The sequence below is a fragment of the Pan paniscus genome, chromosome X, assembly GCF_029289425.2.
Source record: "Pan paniscus chromosome X, NHGRI_mPanPan1-v2.0_pri, whole genome shotgun sequence".
In the NCBI taxonomy this organism is placed as follows: Eukaryota; Metazoa; Chordata; class Mammalia; order Primates; family Hominidae; genus Pan; species Pan paniscus.
Window position 1 is genome coordinate 115052472 of NC_073272.2, and position 22099 is coordinate 115074570.

General features: G+C 37.3%; 1 protein-coding gene across 4 annotated transcripts in view; it reads left to right on the forward strand.

Annotated features, from left to right (window-relative positions):
- PLS3 (plastin 3) overlaps positions 1 to 22099 on the forward strand; it is a 93853-nt gene that overhangs the window by 47577 nt on the left and 24177 nt on the right. For all 4 annotated transcript variants that reach the window (XM_034950575.3, XM_003805411.5, XM_003805412.6 and 1 more), the window contains exons 2-3: positions 5838 to 5918; positions 17899 to 18062. In XM_034950575.3, coding sequence (XP_034806466.1) covers positions 5846 to 5918; positions 17899 to 18062 — 237 coding nt within the window. In that variant the 5' untranslated portion in view covers positions 5838 to 5845. The remainder of the gene's footprint in view (positions 1 to 5837; positions 5919 to 17898; positions 18063 to 22099) is intronic.

The following is a 22099-nucleotide window of genomic DNA, read 5'->3' on the forward strand; positions in this document are numbered from 1 at the left end:
TGCATACCATCTGTAATCTTCATTAGGACCTGGGGGAAGTAGGTATTATTATCACTATTTTCAAATGAGGAAACTTAGGCTGAGACAGATTAATTAAACTTGCTCATGGACACATTACTAGGGAATAGCAGAACCAGAGCAATAATCGATGCCTTCTAATTTCACGTCCAACATCTTTCTGTTAAAACATACTACAACCTTGGGTGCGGTACAACAGCTTGGTGTACTGGTACTTGAGATTAAATGAAGTGTCTACAGGGCAGTATTGATGTCAAATCTTGTGTTTTGCTTTGTGAACCCATCCAGGATGTTTTAGTAACTTTAAGAGAAAAAAGTCCTATAGTACAATGAATGCCCCATGAAGAGGAATAGAGCTTCTGTTATTTTAATTTGTAAGATCTTTATTTTTTAATATCTTCACTCATTTCCAAGTTACTTAATGTGATGTTTTCTCTCAAGATAGTACTTTACTGCTTGACTTCCTTAAAGGCACCATCAAGTACCTATGAGTAGTCTTAAGGACAGACCATTTTTTAATTCATAGTGGCATAAAGAAATCTACATTAAACAACTTTATTTTAAGCTTCAAATGGCAAAATGTACAATTGTATCAGCTAGAGCATATATTGTGAGCTTTTTAAATTTGGCTTTATATTTTTTAGTCTTGGCCCAGGTACTTCAGAGTAGCATTTCTTTATTTCCTTTCAAATAACTGTCAATAAATGAATATGGGTTTATTTAAATTGGAAAGTCCTGCATTAAACTATTCTGTTATCCTGAAACAACCTTGTCTGGAAATACGGTTTTAAGGATATGTGCATGTTCCAATTCCTTCTTTTTGTTCTCATTGAAGTGTATCTCTTTAATGTCTCTGATAGATGGAAAATCTGAGTTACATATGCAAAGTCACTTTAGGCTTTTTAAAAGGCAATTAGAAATAAGAAACTTGAAAATTTTAAAATATATGTTTAATGCACTGGATTAATTTTTGGACTAAACTGGTGCCCTAAAATTATTTCTATGAGATCTAAGCATTTCTTAATTCATTTTTATTTTTTACTTTTTTTATTGAGACAGGGTCTTGCTCTGTCACCCATCCTGGAGTGCAGTGACGTGCTCATGGCTCACTGCATCCTCTACCTCTCGGGCTCAATCGGTCCTCCCACCTCAGTTTCCCAAGTATCTGAGACTACAGGCATGCGCCACCACCCACGATGCCCAGTTAATTTTTTGTATTTTTGGTAGAGACGAGGTTTCACCATGTTGCCCAGGCTGGTCTCGAACTCCTGAGCTCAAGCGATCTGCCCACCTCCACCTCCCAAATTGCTGGGATTACAGGCATGAGCCAGCACTTGCTAATTTTATAGGAAGAAAAAAAGAACTGCGTTTCTGGCCACTCTGAGAAGAAATTAATAATCCTTAAAGTCTCTAGAGACTTTTTTCTTCTAAAAAAATGGATATTTGTACCTTTTATTGCAGTCACTAATTCACTTTATGTCATATTGTAATTATTCATGTTTGCTTCGCAGATTGTAAATTCCTTGAGGGCAAGAACTAGGTGTATAGCAGATGTCTAAAATATTGGTAAAATTGTTTGAGAAGTAGCGGGGAGGGGCAGGTTGGGGAGAAAGAGATTTCTACAGGATTTAATCAGAACCCAACTGGTCAGCAGGGATAAGGGGGGCGGGGGGCAGGAATGGTTTATGTCCAGAACCATCTTATCTAATTTCTTTTTTTTTCTTTCTTTTTTCTTTTCTTTTTTTTTTTTTTTTTTTTTGCAGTGATGCACTGATGGCTCACTGCAGCCTCGACCTCTCAGGCTCAAGTGATTCTCCCACCTCAACCTCCAGAGTAGCTGGGATTACAGGCACGCACCACCACTCCTGGATAAGTTTTGCATTTTTGGTAGAGACAGGGTTTCACCACGTTGGCCAGGCTGGTCTCGAACTCCTGGGCTCAAGTGATCTGCCCGCTTTGGCCTCCCAAAGTGCTGGGATTGCAGGCATGAGCCACTGCACCCAGACCTAATTTTCTTTTGCATAGAAGTGATATGGTAGTGTGAGAGTAAGCTCAGTTGTATAGGTTTGTTTTAGTTGTTTTTTACCCACATACTTTAAATTATTACTGACTCACTATCTGCCCAAACTGGAAAGGACCTTTAGAGATAAAGGAGAGAGGCCACATGTTTTAGATTTCTGAGATGGTCTTACTTTTAAATTTTCTGTGCCATTGTTCTCCTTGGTGTGTGATTCATGGAGATGTGTAATAATTCTTTATTAAAAACATGATTGCTTAAAAGGTGTGAAGAAAATTGGAATAAATCCTATGTCGTATTTTTGTAATGGGGAGTGTTGAACATATTAGTGAAACAGAATATTTTTAGAATTACTACTATTCGTTTGCATTTAACTTACGAATTTTAAAAAAAAATTTTTTTGGAGGCGAGGTCTCACTATGTTTCCCAGGCTTGTCTTGAACTCTTGGCCTCAAGCAATCCTCCCGCAGTGCTGGGATTGCAGTTCTTTTTATTCTTAATCTTTAAAATGCCTAACTTCAGGCCTGGGCGTGGTGGCTCATACCTGTAATACCAGCACTTTGGGAGGCTGAGGTGAGTGGATTGCTTGAAGCCAGGAATTCAAGATCAGCCTGGGCAAAATGGTGAAACCCTGTCTCTACAAAAAATACAAAAATTAGCCAGGCATGGTGTCCCACGGCTATAGTCTGAGCTACTTGGGAAGCTGAGGAGGGAGAATCACCTGGGAGGGAGGAGCCTGGGAAGTCAAGGTCGCAGTAAGCCGTGATCTCACCACTGCACTCCAGTCTGGGCTACAGTGTAAGACCCTGTCTCAATAAACAAACAAACAACAACAACAACAACAACAAAAAACCCACAAAGCCTAACTTCATTACTAACTGAAGAACTTTCTTTCCCTCATAGATCCTGAGATTACTCTGAAAGGTATTTTCATCCAACCTGTCTACTGAGAAGTTATCCATCTTTAGTGGCATCTTGATATCATACATAAGAAAAGTTTATGAATAGGCCAGCTTTGTTTTATATCTTTTTTAAAGAGTCTAGTGTTATTTAATTTTTTTTTTTTTTTTGAGACAGAGTCTCACTCTATCACCCAGGCTGGAGTGCAGTGGTACGATCTCCGCTCACTGCAACCTCTACCTCCCAGGTTCAAGCGATTCTCCTGCCTCACTCAACCTCCCGAGTAGCCGGGATTACAGGCACCCGCCATCACACTTGGTTACTTTTTGTATTTTTAGTAGAGACAGGGTTTCACCATGTTGTTCAGACTGGCCTCGAACTCCTGACCTCAAGCAATCCACCCGCCTCCACCTCCCAAAGTGCTGGGATTACAGGCATGAGCCACTGCGCCCGGCTGATGGTTTTATTTAATTTTTAAAACACCAGTCACTGTATGTGTCTGTTACATTATGGTAAAAACTTAGCTAATAGCATCATATGGTCATTTTAAAACTTCTCCAGGATTTGAGAAACCTGAGTGTGAATTCCAGTCCTGAGAGCCCAGGTCTTCTAATAGGAAAAAAAGGAGATTAGAATATTTAGCTCATAGGACTATTGTGAGGGTTTAGGAAATTAATATGCAAATGAATTTGTATAATGTATTAATAATACTTGGTGCATAGTTGTTGAAGGGATTAATTTTATTAAAGTTCTGTTTTATTGAGTGCCTTACTATGTGCCAGGGGCTGTGATAAATTCTAGAAATAGCAACAGTTCTGTGAAAAAGATAGATGTAGCCCAGCTCTCTTATGAATCCCTCCCTACCACTTCCAGCCCCTACCTCTCTATACTGAGTGTTACACTTCTTGGCCAAAACATAAGTTGGTGAGTAATTTGTTGCCTTTTAATAAAATGTCTAAAAGGGATAAATGTAAGACCTCAAAATGTATTTTGTATAGTTTGTGAAATTTAACCCGTAGTATATTTTTTTGGAAAGGCAACATCTTTAGGGCAGTGGAACTACTCTATGTAATATGTTAATGGTGGATACATGTCATTATACATTTGTCCAAACCCACAGATTATACAACACTAAGAGTGAACCCTGATGTTCACCAGAGTCTTAGGGTGGTAATGATGTAAGTTCATCAGTTGTAACAAACGTACCACTCAGGTACAGGATATTTTGGTCAGTGACTGATCGAATGTATGATAGTAGTCGCATAAGATTATAATACTATATTCTTACTGTACCTTTTCTATGTTTAGATATACGGATACCATTGCGTTACAATTGCCTACAGTGTTTACTACAGTAACCTGCTGTGCCATTTGTAGCCTAAGAGGAATAGGCCATACCGTATAGTCTAGGTGTGTAGTAAGCTATACCATCTAGGTTTGTGTACGTGCACTCTTTGATGCTTGCACAATGGCAAAATCACTTGACAATGCATTTCTCAGAACACATCTCTGTCTTTAAGCAACACATAGCTGTATATGGGAACTCTCTGTAACTTCTGCTTGATTTTGCTGTGAACCTAAAACTACTCTAATAATAATGTCTATTGGCCTGGTACGGTGGCTCACACCTGTAATCCCAGCATTTTGGGAGACCGAGGCGGGAGGATCCCTTGATCCCAGGAGTTAGACACCAGCTTGGGCAAGGTGGCAAGACTCTGTCTTTACAAAAAAAGAGAAAGAAATAAAGAAAAATAAAGTCTACCAAAAAAATAAATCAGAAGAAAGAAAAAACCCAAAACAAAAAAGGAGAAAGGAACATGTAATCATTTTCATTTTTCTTTGTCCAAAATTATTGTTATAATAGGTTTGCATTTGGAAATTATCTACTGTGATACAGACCTCCTCTCTTTATTGCCAGGATCAGCAAAGTTTTTCCATATAGGTTCAGATCATAAATATTGTGTGACAAGAGTTAAAATCAAGAATATTATGATATTAATATCAAGGATATAATATATTATTTCTATCAGTTTTTATTGACAAAATTCAAAATATAATAATTGAGTACAATTTTTTGGTAATAAAATTCTGATGAGAAGAATAGAATTCTTTTTTTCTGAGATAACATTTCACTTAATTGGGTTCAAAGTTAATGTGCCCCATCATCAAAATGGACTGCAAAAATTTTCCTTTAATAACCATATCCAGCTTGAGGTCATACAAAAACAACTGGTGATCCAGTTTTGGCCCACAGGCCATATGTAGTTTGCCAACCTTTGTTCTGTTAGTTAAATAGATCAATAAGGCCAAATTGGAAAGGGTGTATACTCAGATAATATAATAATTTACATGCATAAGAATGTGTATATTAGCACACATGTGCATTTTTATACCAAAACCAGCTATAATTTGTTTTGTTTCCTCTTTATTCTTCCTTTAATGAGAGTGATTGATAGATGTCAGTATGCTATTTGAAAATCAATGTCTTCACAGTGAATGATTCTAAAGTGGCTTAATGGGAAAATGATACTTTCCGTGAATCATTGGTCACATAATATTGACCTTTAGCTTTGGCTCATATAACCAAGAATTTCTATTATGTAGCTTTTTCCTGTCACTGCTGGGTACTTTGGCCCTTCCTTAAACTTTTTGAATGTAATTTAAGATTTTGTCCTTAGAAGGAAAATTCAGAAATATTTTTTCTCAATAAATTTTGGTAAGTGATGACTTCTCATTTGTTTGTTTTCTTTATTAAAGCTGTATGTAGAGACATGGTAACCTATTCAGATTGTTTTGATAGTTTGAAATTCTGTTTAAATTATCCCTAAGATGAGAACTTAGCAAGAGTGCTTATATTTATCACAATTTTTTAAAGTCTGAAACGTTTTTGGTTTTTCTTTAGATCTTTAAATGGATGAGATGGCTACCACTCAGATTTCCAAAGATGAGCTTGATGAACTCAAAGAGGCCTTTGCAAAAGTTGGTGAGTATTTTTTGTAGTAAAACTATAGGGAAGCAATATTTATTTGGTCTCAAAGTTATTTCTCTATAAATATCACATGAATGGTTAATCAAAAACATTAGGGCAAGAAAGTTAAAATAGATGGGATAAAGTTTTGGAAGCTATACTTAAAATTGTTTTATTTCTTTTTTTTTTTGGTTGAGTGGTAGCTGATATTATTTCCAATTTTATGTAGTATTTAATATGGTCAAATTTTTTAGACCACAGTTCCAATCCTTAACTGGTGACTGTTATGTATGGTTCCTGAAATTTTCATGCCAAATTTTAGTTATTATTATATTTTGTATCTCATATCTTTCTGAAGAGGTTTGAAACTTTCACCATATTCTCAAAGGGATATGTGACCCTCGAAAACATTAGATGATGTTTTACCCTTCCTTAATTAGTTTGGCGTTATTGACTTTTTTATGGGTTTTCTGTGCCTTTGGATAATGCAGATCGTTCTACCTTGCCACGTTAAATTATAGCTTCAGTATAAGATGAGAAGGCATAGCATGCTATTTGATTTATCCTTTATCATCATATAACATGCCTTACAATTGAGCAGCTATGGAAGGTAAATATGGAGTATTTACATTCCAAATTTTAGTGCTTGGGTCAAGTCTATAGACAATAATGAGAAAACAGGGTGAGAACAGCCTACTTATGTAAATACATGAATCAACATGTGCTTAGAGAGGTAGATTATTATTATTTGGTATCTCCTTGACTGAAGGGTACAGAATTAGCTCATATGATGATTTGTTATGTAAATCAGAATTTGCCGTTAGACCTGTGTCGAAAATCCCATTAGTGGAAAATAAGGAAATATACATTTCTGTTCCCATATATTTATGATCAACATTTTCTATGAAGGCATTCAGTAGTAGCAGTGTACCTTGGGAAGAATAATGACCCCAGCCAGAGTGACCATTCATAATCCCATCAAAATTTTAACTAGAAAAAACTGAATATTCCTGAATCTAACATGATCGCGCGCACGCGCGTGTGTGTGTGTATAAAAATAGCAGTTAATTACCTTGCCATGGATACCACTTACTGTAAGAAAAATGCTACATAGTTTAATATATAACAGCAAGTGAATTCTTGGCTGCAAGAGTTTTTTTTTTTTCAAAATGACTCTCATTCAGTCAAAATAGTCTTATAATTGTTTTAGGAGTGCAATTTTGAACCTTTTTTAAAATTTATATTCATCTTTCAGCATTAGCAGCAGCTTAATTTGTTATTTATGAATAGAATTTCAGAGTAGGCACCATGCCTTATTAAGTACTCATCTCCTCAAGTAAATGCTGAATACAGGTCTTGTCCTCATGTGCAGCATCTTGGAAATAATTACGTGCAATATTCCTTAAAAATTAAAGTTAATTCAGATATTGTTTACCTGATGAGACTTGGAATACATTTTACGAGTAAAAGAACTTCATTGTCCCTTAAAAGCTTAATGACATAAAGAGGATTGACCAATTATCTTCATAGAGGAAGCAGTTAAATTGTATTAAGTAAGGGATCAATGAGAAGTTTGACTGCAAGAAAAGGTCATTGTGGAGCTATTGTTTAAGTAGAGTTTAAGATAGGCGTACAGTTTGCCAAAGCCCCTGCCAGGCATATGTTCCTAACATACTCAGGCTCTTATTACTATATATGCTGTAAAGAATTCTGGAATCCAGAATTTCTGCCTATTGTGAATATTATTCTTTTGTAGTCTCCACTCAGTATCTAGCATAGTGTTGCACACATGTTAGGTTCTCAGTAAATATTTCATTGATTGAAACCCAAGGAACTATATACATAGCCTTTTGATGTACTGGGATTTTTGTCATTATCAACCATACATTCAGAGGGCCTTTGTTGTGAAGATTTTCATTACAGTGGAATTTATTATTAAAGGTTTTTGCCATTAAATTGTAGCATATAAAATTTATATATATTTTTCAGCATAATAAAAGCTTGTGTGTACACTCCATCTTTTAGAAACTCATTTAAGGACCCAGCCGAGTCTTTCGATTTTCTTTAAAAAATCTTTGTAGTTTTAAGTTGTTGTTACTTACAGAGCCCTCAGGCAACCGTCAAAGGTGTTATAGAATTTTTTTTCTAATTCAGGGACACTTTATTTTAAAAACAAGCTCTATAACTTATTATCCTGTGAAGGACAGTTTTTCCTTTTTGTGGGGGTGGGTTGGCAGAGAATAGGAAAGACTACTTTGTCTCAGTTCAATTGCGACAAAATATGGAAATCATTAGATGATTTTCCCCATCTATTAACAATAATAGCCTTGATTATCTCCTTAGAAATTCAGCAAAATCATAGCGTGTGGAGAAAATCTCTGTAATTACTGCTAATCATAGGTTTTGTTCAATCAATTAATAGTGCTTTGAAACTCTCTTTACTAGCAATAAATTGAGTATTAGAATTTAAAGTTCTCTTTTCACTCACTTTCTGCACCTGCTTAGTTTTAAGCTCCAAGCTCATGTAATTATTTTAATTTTCTCAACAATTGTTTCCAGTGCTTCCCAGTAGCAGAAACGTTAGTTATCAGTTTTTGTACTTCATGATGTTTCAAATTTAATTTAAATGCTGTAATACATAACTATTTCTAAAGAAGAATAAATAAAACCTTTCAAAACACTTAGGTATTAATATTTTACCATCTAGAAACTGTCTTTTACATTCTAAGCCTTTAATCTTGCTATGGAAACTAGTGGTCATTTGGATGATTACTTGTCATAAAGAAAAATTCATGTAATGTAAACCTTTGCAGAGTTGCTTTAGTACTGCAAACACTTACCTTGCCTTGCCTTTTTTCCCTCCTGAGCACTCACTACTGAGGTTTTTTAAACATGAATTCAGCACTTTTGAAATAAAAGAATAATGGGTTTCTTAAATGACTAGGAATAGTATGGGTGTATTCCTTTGAGGTTTCCCACCAAACTAAGCAAAAAAAAATTGGTTGTGGTGATTGTAGCTATACCAGACTTCTCTCATCCTAGGAAGTTGAGTTGTTTCAAATTACTTGATATTCGCTAGTATATAAAAACCACATCAGGATGATGCCACAAAAAAAAAAACAGTGCTTTAGTTTAATTTACTTTCAGTATTCAATAAAAGAACACCAGTGCATATTTGTTTAATTATGCCTTAAAACAAAAACAAAACTATAGCCCGTCTAAAAAAATGAAACTAATCAGTGCTCTTTCATTGTGCCATCTGGTTAATTATATATGGATTATTAGAAGTGGAGGTCTCGGGATAGTCGGAAAACCATGTTTCAAAGGTATGGAAGCTAGTTAGGAGTACACATGTGTGGGTGCATGGGTAAAAGCAATTTTTATTTTTATTTTTATTTTTATTTTGAGACTCCTGGGCTCAAGTGATCCTCCCACCTCGGCCTCCTAAAATGCTGGGATTACAGGCTTGAGCCATGGTACCTGGCCAGCCAGGTATATTTTGCTTCATGCACTAGATGCGTTCCTGAAAATCAGCAAGCCAACTGTAAATGGATTTTATGTAGTGGGATATATTTTAAATGTAAAGAGAAAATCTTATTTTTTTAAGTGAAGCCTGCTTTGAATTTTTTTTTTTTATTTTTATTTTTAATTATTTTTTGTTTATTTATTTTTTTTGAGACGGAGTCTTGCTCTGTCACCCAGGCTGGAGTGCAGTGGCGCGATCTCGGCCACTGCAAGCTCCGCCTCCCGGGTTCACGCCATTCTCCTGCCTCAGCCAGGTGGCAGACTACAGGCGCCTGCCACCACGCCCGGCTAATTTTTTTTTTTGTATTTTTAGTGGAGACGGAGTTTCACCGTGTTAGCCAGGATGGTCTCGATCTCCTGACCTCGTGATCCGCCCGTCTCGGCCTCCCAAAGTGCTGGGATTACAGACGTGAGCCACCGCGCCTGGCCTACACACATGTATTTTTAAAACGAGAGTTGCAGCAGGGGAAAAATGATGGCCAAACTGCTGGAAATTTTGAGTCAGAAAAGGACTGATAAACATTTTTGATTGCCTGGTCTCACCCTCTAAACTTGTCCAGCCTTCTGCTGTACTTGACCTCCATCTTTGGAAATCCACTAGTACAGTGAATTCTAAAGCAGCAACCTCCAGTCTACCCTTAGCTGGAACTCATTAAACTGCCTCTTATATTTGCTGCAGTGAGCTACCTCAAAAGGTATAAGCTGTGAGAAGCAAACCCCATGTTTAGCTAAGCATCTGGAGATGTTTAGCAGCTGCCTTTTCTAAGGATTTAATGCCTAATGAAAGCTTGATTTCACTGCTTAGATCTTGGGATGGAATATAGTTTAAATTCTTCTGCCCAAGTCTTTTGACCGAGTCTTTTAAGTCAGTATTTTGTGAGCTTTCATGGGCACTCAGGATTGTGTATGTGTGTAAACCCATTATTGTTAGATAAATAGATTCCTTTTGTCATTTCTTTAGTGCAGAAAATTTGTAGAATATGTTGGTCAAACCAAATTGAACTTTTAAATCCAGCTTTTCCAAAAGGATATGCATCTGCACTTGCTAGGCTTTCTTCTTTAAGTCCTAATGAGCACTGTCCTGAGTGGGCTAATAGAGAGGTCGCATGTGTATTCCAGATGAGGGCACACAATATGTGACCTCTTCATAAAGAAAGACACCAGATTTAGACAGATTCAAGGATGTTTAAAGCAACACACACACACACACACGCATACACACACAACCCGAGCGTCAAAGAAAATCCTAGTCTTTCTTACTGTCAAATTTATGAGACAAAGTAGCACCCCAAAAGACGCTTTTGAAGTGATAGATTGCAGCACGTACCACCTGGACATGGGCAGTGTAAAACAGCAGCTAAAATCAAAACCACTTGGATTCTGGCTTAGCTTTCTCCAGACAAGTACTTAAAATAGCTTAAATAACAGGATGCAAGGGGAGGGAAAACATTTCCTTTTAAGGATATGCATTCTTGGTGTGATTCAAACTTCTGCAGGAACATGGCTGTGTAATAAGTTTATTTACTTTAAGGTTTACTTAGGGGAGGGTGGTGGGGGAGTTAAATAGTATTTAAAATAATACTTGGTAAAAGAGAATAATGAGGTTTCCTTTAAAACAAAATGCAGATGTGAACCTACACGTGTCATCAGAGAGAGAGAGAGAGAAAAAAAGGAAACAGTCCTTATAACAGTTGATTCTTTTCTTATGAATTCAGTCAGTGGCCAATATGAAAAATGGGCCTGTCTGGTGCAGCACTGGGAGCTGCGTAGTGATTTTTTTTTAAGTATCATAATTTTCTTCTTTTAAAAAAAAACGCTTTGTCAATTTACTCAAATTTAGCCCTTTACTTTCTGCCAGAATTGTGTTCAGTGATAAGGTAGAGTTTCCTTTATCCAGCTTCTCCTTAATGTCCAGCCATACTGACCATATTTTCTAAACCAAAAGGTTGAGAAGTGCTGGCATTGAAACTGCACTGCACAATATAGGCAGTATGGTAATTTATGTCTGCTTTATCAGCTGGTCGGAAACTATGATGCTGAAACAGAAGAGTCTTCAAAACACAGAGCTTTTCCCACTCCATACCAATGTATAGTTAATGAGAAAATGGCAAGTGAGCCAAAAAGGTGTTGCAGAGTGTTGGCAGCATGAATGAGAAAATAAAGGACTGCCATCATGCCTGGTGGTTGTGATTTTAGTTTCCAGTTGTTAAAACGACTTCCAATCTAGGTATGTTATTTTGGGTCAGTTTATTATTAAATTCTCATGTTTATGTCAAAACTCAGAATAGGAGAAATTCACCATCAAACATACTGAACAGCAACATTCTAATTCCAGTGCTCTGTTTTTAAAGTGGACACTGTAACCACAAATAAGGACATAGTCTTATGATTTCAAAAAATTAAATTGTCTTTTTGAAAAACCTTGCCACATTATTCTTATTCTCATTTTGCTTTTGAATAACAAAAAATTATCCAAAATTCATTTTGGGTTATTTGGAAATCATTCAAGTACCTCAGCTATTTTATTTTACACATAAGGAAAACATGACTCAAAGACTATCATTTAGCCAGTTTGTAAAACGAAACTACTTTTCTCCGATGTAGAAAATTAGATTGAATAGTCATCAGCATTTATGTTTATTTTTTAAAATTACAAGTTAGTCTTAGAAGTAGACTAAAAGTTGTGAGCACCTGATGAGATGGAAGCTTTCTAAAATCCCATTATGCTACCTTTTTACTGGCCTTCCAAACCACGTTAGATCTTTGATATTGTTTAAGGATGTGTTTTTGGTTTTTTGACTGAGGGTTCGAAATAAAATTAGCATAAAACTCTTTAAGAATAATTGCATGCTATTTTGTCTCTCAAGTACTTTACCAGCTGGGAGGTTTTGTAAAATTAATTGCTAGCTGCCTTTTTAGGCTCCCTCTGCCTTCTTGTTTAAATTGAAATTATTTTCTTCAAAATATATGATTTAAGAGCTCTAAGAAAGGCTTGATAAAATTGACTCTAACTAACACTAAAATGCCTTTGATCATGGGAGGTAGTGTAATTTGGACTAACACTGGGGGCTAAACTATGGGAAAATGGCAGAATAGGTAAAACTTTTAGAAGACGACGCACATTCTTGTCATCCAGGAAAGCCTAAGGATATGTATTCGAAGTGACTCAAAATTTTTACAAGGATTTTGTAGCCACAGTTTCAAGTAAGACCCAGGGGTTCCGTTTGATTCATTTCTGTATCTTTGGTATGTAGCCCAGTGGGTGTCTTCCCACAGGGTAGGTACTCAGTTTGCTCTGGATGGTGACTCATACCTAAACAAGTGCACATCTCCTTTCTCAATAAAGCCAAAGCAGGTTTCTACATTTGGAACAAAAGAGATCCTGACCAGAGAGCTATCACTGGTTGTCCACTTGGGCCCTCCTTGATGGGTGTGTTCACTTAGAAAACCAAATTACAGATCTGAAGGCTGCTGGGTAGGGACAGGATTAGAACAAAGGGAATGAGATTGAATGTTATTTAAGGGATATTTCTGTCAAGTTTTGGTTTCTCGATGAATTGCCATTCAGTCTTTGAGTGCTATTTCTGTATTTCTGTCATTGTTGTTTAGTTTTGTTTCTAAAATGCTCATCTAGGATTAGAGCATTCTTTCTTTGGTCAATTCCTGAGAATCAGTGATTCTACAAAAATAATTTTTTTCCATTGCTTATTATATACAAAAGATTGTGCTACATATTGGGGTGGGAGATACAAAGATTTAAAAGAATCTTTATCAGGAGATTTGCAGCCTAATAAGGAAGTTTGTCATGTAATGACAAATTCTTATTCCTCCAATTTCCTTTAAAATTTTCCTGTCCCTTTCTAAAAGCATTTCTTACTACTGCCCTTACTTCAAAATAAAATTTCCAAATGTGGTTATTTTATGTTAATTATGTTTTAGGGTGGCTACTTCCTGGCATCTTTTAATCACATCAGTGAACTGTCTTCTAATTAATGTTCAAGAGAGGTTATTTCAGGGAGGATACAGGCAAATAGTAATTTCTCCCCGCGACCCAAACTTCTGGAGTTTTTTGTTTTTGCTTTTGAGACACTGTCTCACTCTGGTGCCCAGGCTAGAGTGCCATGATGCCGTCATAGCTCACTGCAGCCTCGAAATCCTGGGCTCAACTGATCCTCCTGCCTCGGCCTCCCAAAGCGCTGGGATTACAGGCATGAGCCACCAGTCCCAGCCACCAGACCTGTAGTCTAACCTAATACAAATAGGCAGCCAGATAAACTTTCTGGGCCTTAGTCAGTTTCATATAGCTTTGAATCCACTGTAGTTCTCCCACATCTAATTTAAAACATCCCTACCTTCCACTTCCATTATAACACTGAGAATACAAAAAGAACAAATCCTGTTACATACCTGTTATATACTCCAGTCTAAACTAGAGTCAAAGCACAGTGGCTCATACCTGTAATCCCAACACTTTGGGAGGCCAAGGTGGAAGGATCATTTGAGGCCAGGAGTTTGAGATTAGCCTGGTCAATATAGTGAGACCCTGTCTCTACAAAAAATACAAGAAACAAAAATTTAGCTGGGCATAGTGGTGAGAGCCTGTAGTCTCAGCTACTCAGGAGGCTAAGGTGGGAGGATTGCTTAAGCCCAGGATTTCAAGGCTGCAGTGAGCTATGATTGTGCCTCTGTACTCCAGCCTGGGCAACAGAATGAGACCCTGTCTCTAAAGATACTTTTTTAAATTAAAAAATTGGCTGAGCTTGGTGACTTATGCCTATAATCCTACCACTTTGGGAGGCCAAGGTGGGAGGATCACTTGAGGCCAGGAGTTCAAGACCAGCCTGGCCAACATGACGAAACCCCATCTCTACTAAAAATACAGAAGTTGGCCAGGCATGGTGGCACTGTAATCCCAGCTACTCAGGAGGCTGAGGCAGGAGAATCGCTTGAACCCAGGAGGCGGAGGTTGTAGTGAGCCAAGATCATGCCACTGCACTCCAGCCTGGGTGACAGAGTGAGACTTAGTCTCAAAATAAAGAAAATAGCTTAAAAGAAAAAAAGAACCCACTGAAGTGGACAACGTTTTGATAGTTAAAAGAATAAGCTATCTCTTCCTCCAAAGATATCATAAAAATGAAAGAATATTATACTTAGGTAATAAGGTGTAGTAGTGATCAGAATGTTATCACTCTCTATCTGTATTTAATATGCGTTACTATTCTATCTCCAGGTTTTAAAAGTGTTTGTGTGAGGGGAGGGTTGTGAAGTCTTGTGTATTCTGATTTAGAATCAGTGTGATAGAACCAAAAAGGAACTTTAGAGATTATGTGGTCCAAAGCACTCCTTTTACAGATGAGAAAACTAGGACCTGAAGAGGTAACTTGTGCAAATTAATAGCCAAGTTGAGATAAGACATTGTTTCACATTATTCCCACTGTGTGTCTCTTCAAGCATGTATGCTGTGTTTCTTTCACTATGCCACACTTACTCTCTAGTACTGAACTCCACTGTAATTTTAGAAAGGACGTAGGCAAAACAAGTTGGTATATGCATGGGAGCAGGTGTATTTAAGCCCAAGACATTCATAAAACAAGAGCCACTAAAATTTTGCCTCAGTGCCATGGGGATTACTTTGTTCTTTTTAGCAACTGCAGACATTATTGATGGATTGATTTCTACATAGAAATACTTTACATGTAGAAATGAAGAGTTTGATGTATGACCTTTTATAAATCCAAAGCAAAGAAAGTGAATATACATCCTAGGGAAATTAAGTGCTTTACCTCAAAGGAAATCTAAGTGATTTTCACACTAAGTATTGAATGGTTTGTTATTGATGTTTTAAAAGTACAGATATTTTAATTAGCCAGGCATGATGGTGCCCACCTTTGGCCCCAGCCATGCCGGGGAGCTGAGGCAGGAGGATTGCTTGAGCCCAGGAGGTTGATGCTGCAGTGAGCCATGCTCGTGCCACTCCAGCTTGGGCAAGAGAGACCCTGTCTCAAAGAAATACAAAAGTAAAAATAAAGGTACAGATGTTTTAATTCATAGATTTAAAATGTAGTAATCAATGTTTAAGAAAATTTAATACTTAAAATAGACTGCATTAAAACTAAACAGAATTTCATCAGCATTCAAAATATTTGCAAGATGGTTCCATGCAGTATACTTAATATTTTAATTTAATTTAATTTTTAATCCCCCAGGCATTCTTGCAAATTGCAATTTTAGTAATTGACCAAAAATTGGACAATGTGAACTACACGTAGATCACACTTAGAAAGAAATGTCAGTGTATTCCATGGAATACATTGGCCTAGCAGAGCTTATATGATCAGCTAGCTCCCTGACCTTATCTCTCATTTTCCCCCTTGTTCACTCTACCCAAGTCATATTGGATCTTTACTTTTGGATCTTTACTTTTCTCGAAACACACCAGACACACTGCAGCATCACTGACTTTGCATTTGCTATTTTCTCTACCCGAAATCTCTTGCCCCAGATAGCCACATGATTTGCTTCCCTTACCTCATGGAAGTCTTCATTCAAATATAACCTCATCAAAGTGGCCTTCCTTACCCATTCTGTCTAAGTAGTAGCACCACCACCATCCCTGCCCCCCAATATCTCTATAACCCGGGGTTACTCAACTTCAGCACAATTGACATTTTAAGCTGCATAACTCTTGTGTTGTACATACAAGGAAGGGGTCATATCCATTGTAAGATATTTAGAAGCATCCCCAGCCTCTACGCACTGTATGCCAGGTGCTTCCTCTCCAAGCCCAACTCCCTTCTCCAGTTATGGCAATCAAAAATGTCCCCTGGGGGCAAGATAGCCCCAGTCTAACTCCTTACGCTTTTTTCTCTTTTTTTTCTTTTCTTTTCTTTTTTTTTTTTTTTTGAGATGGAGTCTTGCTCTGGCACCCAGGCTGCAGTGCATTGGCGCAATCTTGGCCCAGGTTCAAGTGATTCTCCTGCCTCAGCCTCCCGAGTAGGTGGGATTATAGGCGCCCACCACCATACCCAGCTAATTTTTGTATTTTTAGTGAAGACGGGGTTTTGCCATATGGGCCAGGCTGGTCTCGAACTCCTGACCTCAAGTGATCCGCCTGCCTCGGACTCCCAAAGTGCTGGGATTACAGGCGTGAGTCACTGTGCCCAGCCTGCTTTATTTTTTTATTTTTTATTTTATATATTTTTTTGAGACGGAGTCTCACTCTGTTGCCCAGGCTGGAGTGCACTGGTACTATCTTGGCTCACTGCAACCTCCGCCTCCCAGGTTCAAGTGATTCTGCTGCCTCAGCCTCCCAAGTAGCTGAGATTACAGGTGCCCGCCACCACGCCCAGCTAATTTTTTGTATTTTTAGTAGAAACGGGGTTTCACCATGTTGGCCAGGCTGGTCTCAAACTCCTGGCCTCAGGTGATCCACCCGCCTCAGCCTCCCAAAGTGCTGGGATTACAGGCGTGAGCCACCGTGCCCGGCCACAATATATTTTCTTAAATGCGCTAAGGTCATCTTGAGTCATTTCTCTGTTCAGGTTGTTTCCTTCTATTATAATTAAGTTTACATATGAAAATCAGTGGGACCTAAGGAACAGAAGATATTTGAAATTACTTGTGAACATCAAACTTTATTCACAGGAAAATATATACTCAAGTGGTTACAACCCTCAGGACATTAGCCTTTTTCTCAATAAATTAACTTTTGGTCATTGATCAGGTTTTTTTTTTCTATTTTTAAAAGCTTCAGAATAAACATCATTCATTTAATCAGCACTTCAAGACATACTCTGAGAAACTTCAGTAGTACAAAAATTAAAAGGTTATTTATAGAGTCATATTAAATATCTGCTTTCCTCAGTAGTGCATTTATTTTTATAAACTCTATATTTGTCTTGAATTAATGTTTGTTTACATTAACTCTTAAAATAATTGGCACTGAACATGACTGCTTAATTTCAGGTGTACTTTGAAACAGAATCAGCATTAAGTTCATAAAAGTTCTTTTTGGAGCAATGGAAGAATAAGAAACACAAAATTCCTATACTTACAGTAGAAATTGTTCTATACCATGGAAGAATAAGAAACACAAAATTCCTATACTTACAGTAGAAATTGTTCTATACCATGGAAGTGTTTTGTAGGTTTACGATTAGTTCTTTTTTTAAAATCCTATTAGCGCCAAGTTAATAATAATTGTATTAGCCAACTATGCTTTCTTGAACTTAGGGATGCTCTTTTTAAGTAAATCTACTTACACATTGCTTAAATCACGGGATACATGATGTAAAACCTTGCTTTTTCCATTTAAATGTCCATTTCCCTTTCAAACAACTTTATGTTCCCCACAATAAGAAAATATTTTATTTAAGTGAGCTTATGAACTGAGCCTCAAATGAAGGGAAATACTCTAACTTATGTCTTTCAATTTTTTTTCCTTTTTTGCTTGCTCTCCTTTTTTACAAAGATCTCAACAGCAACGGATTCATTTGTGACTATGAACTTCATGAGCTCTTCAAGGAAGCTAATATGCCATTACCAGGATATAAAGTGAGAGAAATTATTCAGAAACTCATGCTGGATGGTGACAGGAATAAAGATGGGAAAATAAGTTTTGACGAATTTGTTTATGTAAGTATGTGAAAATTCACAATTATTAGAAGTAATAGATGTTCCCTCGTCTAGTGGGATGTTATAGTATTAAGTACTATTATGTTAAGTTCTTAAATATATTAGTACTGTTATAACTAATAACATTTCTGTCATCCTGCCCACTAAATGTACTTCTTTTAGCTGCTGGAATATCTTAACAAACGAATTGAGAAAAAGAGCACTGCAGAAACAAAGATATAACATGATAAGATGTTAAGGTGATAAGTTATATAAGGCGAACAGTCTCCTTTCATGTCATCATTAAAGGGCAGTTATCAAGGTGCTAAGTGACATCTTTGAAGTGTTCTCTCTCCCGTGGTGAACAGTGTGCTCCAAAATTTTAATAATACACCCTGACTCACAGTCTCGGAAGCTTCCTGAGCTGAACTTTCTCATTAAAAAGTTGTTTTCCACTCTTGTGGTAGGGGTATTTAACTGAACCATTCTCTCTAGGATGATAATTTTGATAATTAAAAGTTTGAAGCATATCTTTTCAGTCCATTGGAAGAGGCATTTAACATTTTTGTTTTCTTCTCTAGTTTCATCAAATATTCTTCAAGGTTAGGGGCTGAGTTTTTAATTCTTTCACCCCCCCACCCCACTCCCAGAACTTAGTTTGGTGTTCTCTACTCAGTGCCTGGAAAATGTATACATGGCACATGGTTCTTCAATGCCTACCACTATTGGCTGCTAGCAAGTGAGGTCTAGATTTTTTAGACTTATGCCATTTTCAGTCTGTATTTATTGACAGTGTATTTGAGATACGTGTTAAAAATAGCTGGCTGGGTGTGGTGGCTCACACCTGTAACTCCGGCACTTTGGTAGGCTGAGGCAGGAGGGTCTCTTGAGGCCAGGCATTCAAGACCAACTTGGGCAAGTTAGGGAGAACTTGTCAGCTTGGGCAGCTTAGGGAGACCCCATCTGTACAAAAGAAAATTTTTAATTAGCCCAGCCTGGTAGCTCGAGCCTATAGTCCTAGCTACTCAGGAGGCTGAGGCAGGAGGATTGCTCAAGCCCAGTAGTTTGAGGCTGCAGTGAGCTGTGATAACACCACTGCCCTCCAGTCTGGGTGACAGAGCAAGACCCTGTCTCTAAATTAATAAATTAATTAATTTTAAAAATAAAAGAATAGTTGTTGCTTCTTCCCTCAATTAAGGATACCTTTAAGATTTTATTGGTGTATTTATTATTAATTTAAGGCTGAGTTTGACTAGATCTTACTAGGGATTCCTTTCAGTATATCACAAACTAGTTATCAGTGCCTAATATTTATCACAAATGTCCCAGCGCTCCTATCCTCCTTTGTCATGGTTTATTTTTCCCCAAGACAACTGAAACGATAGCATGTACTTCCATCAGTAACTGTGGCTCACCATAGCAAGTGAAATTTTGAAATGTTCTTTCCAATTAGAATTAACACCTTTAGAACACTGTAGTAGTTCAAGAAGCAAATTGACTAAGTAATGATGCCTACTGAGCTGACAGCATTTTGTGATTGTTTTTAAAATGCACACTTGTCGGCCGGGCACGGTGGCTCACGCCTGTAATCCCAGCACTTTGGGAGGCCAAGGCGGGCGGATCACGAGCTCAGAAGATCGAGGGCCATACTGGCCAACATGGTGAAACCCGGTCTCTACTAAAAATACAAAAACTACCTGGGCGTGGTGGTGCGTGCCTGTAATCCCAGCTACTCGGGAGGCTGGGGCAAGAGAATCGCCTGAACCAGGGAGTCGGAGGTTGCAGTGAGCCAAGATTGTGCCACTGCATTCCAGCCTGGTGACAGAGTGAGACTCCGTCTCAAAAAAAAAAAAAAAAAAAAAGCAGACTTGTGTCATAATTATAATGATATCGTTCCTGCCATTTTCTTTTGAAATACTGATTTCCTCCCACCATTTTTTTGTCTCCAGTTATGGCCAAAGCCTTTTGTTTTGAATTCTATGTTCAATAGTAAGTTGCAGTTTATTTGCAATTTGAGCACTTGCATGTTTTCTGATGTATCACTTGCTCCCCTTTTAACTGCATGGTTAATTGTGAATTTAAAGTAGCGCAGAGCAGCAGTTAACTATGATTGGCTGTTTTTGATAAAATGTATTGCTCAGAATTTTTTAATCTATTAGAAAGAACAGACCAAAATCAATAGGATTTGCAGTGTGTCATTATATTAAGGACAAAATTGTAAAAGTGTCTTTGAAAATGATCTTGGGGAAATTGTTAATTTTGTAGATTTTGAAATGTAGTTTTTACACAGCTATTTGTGGCTTTTAAGGGAGGAGGTGTGATTACCTTAGTATATTCTTTAAAAGTAAAGAACATGCACAATAATTTTGGCAACACCAGGGCTTTAAGAAAACAACATTCGTGAGGACATTTTAGGTTAGAATATACATTTTAGAATTGGAAGGAATCATTATGTTTACACTCCTACACTTTTCAAATGAAAAGAAACAAACAAACTTGGATTTCTGAAAAAGGAAGTGACTTTTCCTTTTTGCCTAACATTACACAGAGGACTAGTGGCTTTTTCCAGTACCTCCCTGCTATTCAAGAAATTTGAAATATCAAGGACAGTAAAGTAACCTACCTGAAGTTTTCAGATGCTACTACTACTATGACTGTATTAACCAAATGTCTGTCCGCACCCATCTGCCTTGTCATCAATGAAACATCTTACAAATTGTCAAACAAAATATGGGTAGAGCTTAGTTATCCAAGAAATAGAAATCATGTTATTCCTGTTAGATATTGGCATAAGGAAATAGATATAAACATGTTCTTGCTTGTTAGGTTTCTGCTTTTTCTTTGAATTGTTGCTTAAGGGGTGTTAATTGCAAACCAGACTACAAACAAAAACAGTTTATGTTAATTTCAGAGAAATGTCTGTGTGTGTGTGCGCGTGTGTGTGTGTGTATGGCAAAAAACAGTCCCAAAATTATATGTATGTAAACTTTAAAGGTGAAAATTAAATTTAATACCCTGCTTTTTAAAATTCTAAGCACTTCAAAACTAAAAATACTGGATTTTTATGCTTACAAGATAATGGGACTTTTTTTCTTTGATTGTTAAACTAGTATGGCACTTTCAGCAGAGAAGTAAGCTGCCCAGAACAGTCTCGGACATATAGTAAATACTATATGGGTGTTAGTTGCTGGGGTAGTTCTTTCTTTAAAAAAAAAAAAAGAAGTTATGTTTTTCAAATATTACTAAGTTTAGGTCTACGAGACATTCCAAAATAATGGAAAAATTCAATCCTGCCTCTTTGGAAACATTTTGGAAATAAGCCCCAAACACTGGAAGCCAGTCAATTCTTTTTTTGCAATTCTTTCTGAAATCTTTCTTTCTTAAGTCATATGCCTCTGGATTGTTTTGGTTTGGCCACTCGTCCTGTGTTGAGCTAACTCTGGGGTCAAAAGAAGTTAGCCGGTTGCTGAGAGTCTTTGAGAGAAAGAAGGCGAAACTTAATAAAAGGAATAAAAAACATATATATTCCATAACGGAGACTGAAAAAGATGTATAGATCAAGAGTGGTTATGGCTTCCTGAAAAAAGTACAGCAGCAGTTAGCTCACAGATGATAAAGCAAGTCTTTCCTTGTGGAGAGAAAACAGCACAAAACAGTGAGCTCATTAGTATCACAACGGGCAGCTTTGAAAAGATTCATTGAGAAGACTCCAGCACAGTAGTCAGCCTTGTGCTATCTCTGATTTCAGAGATTTCTTGTCAAGCCAAAGCTTGTACTCAAATAGTTTTATCATCCACTTAAGCGATTTCTTTACTAAAGTAGAAAGTAAAATGCAAATTCTTGTGTAGTGAATCAATATCATAGACACAAATCTTCAGTTCTTTCTTATCATTTTTACTTTTTTTTTTTTTTGAGACGGAGTTTCACTCTTGTTGCCTAGGCTAGAGTGCAGTGGCGTGATCTCGGCTCACTGCAACCTCTGCCTCCTGGGTTCAAGGGATTCTCCTGCCTCAGTCTCCAGAGTAGCTGGGATTACAGGCATGCGCCACCACGACCAG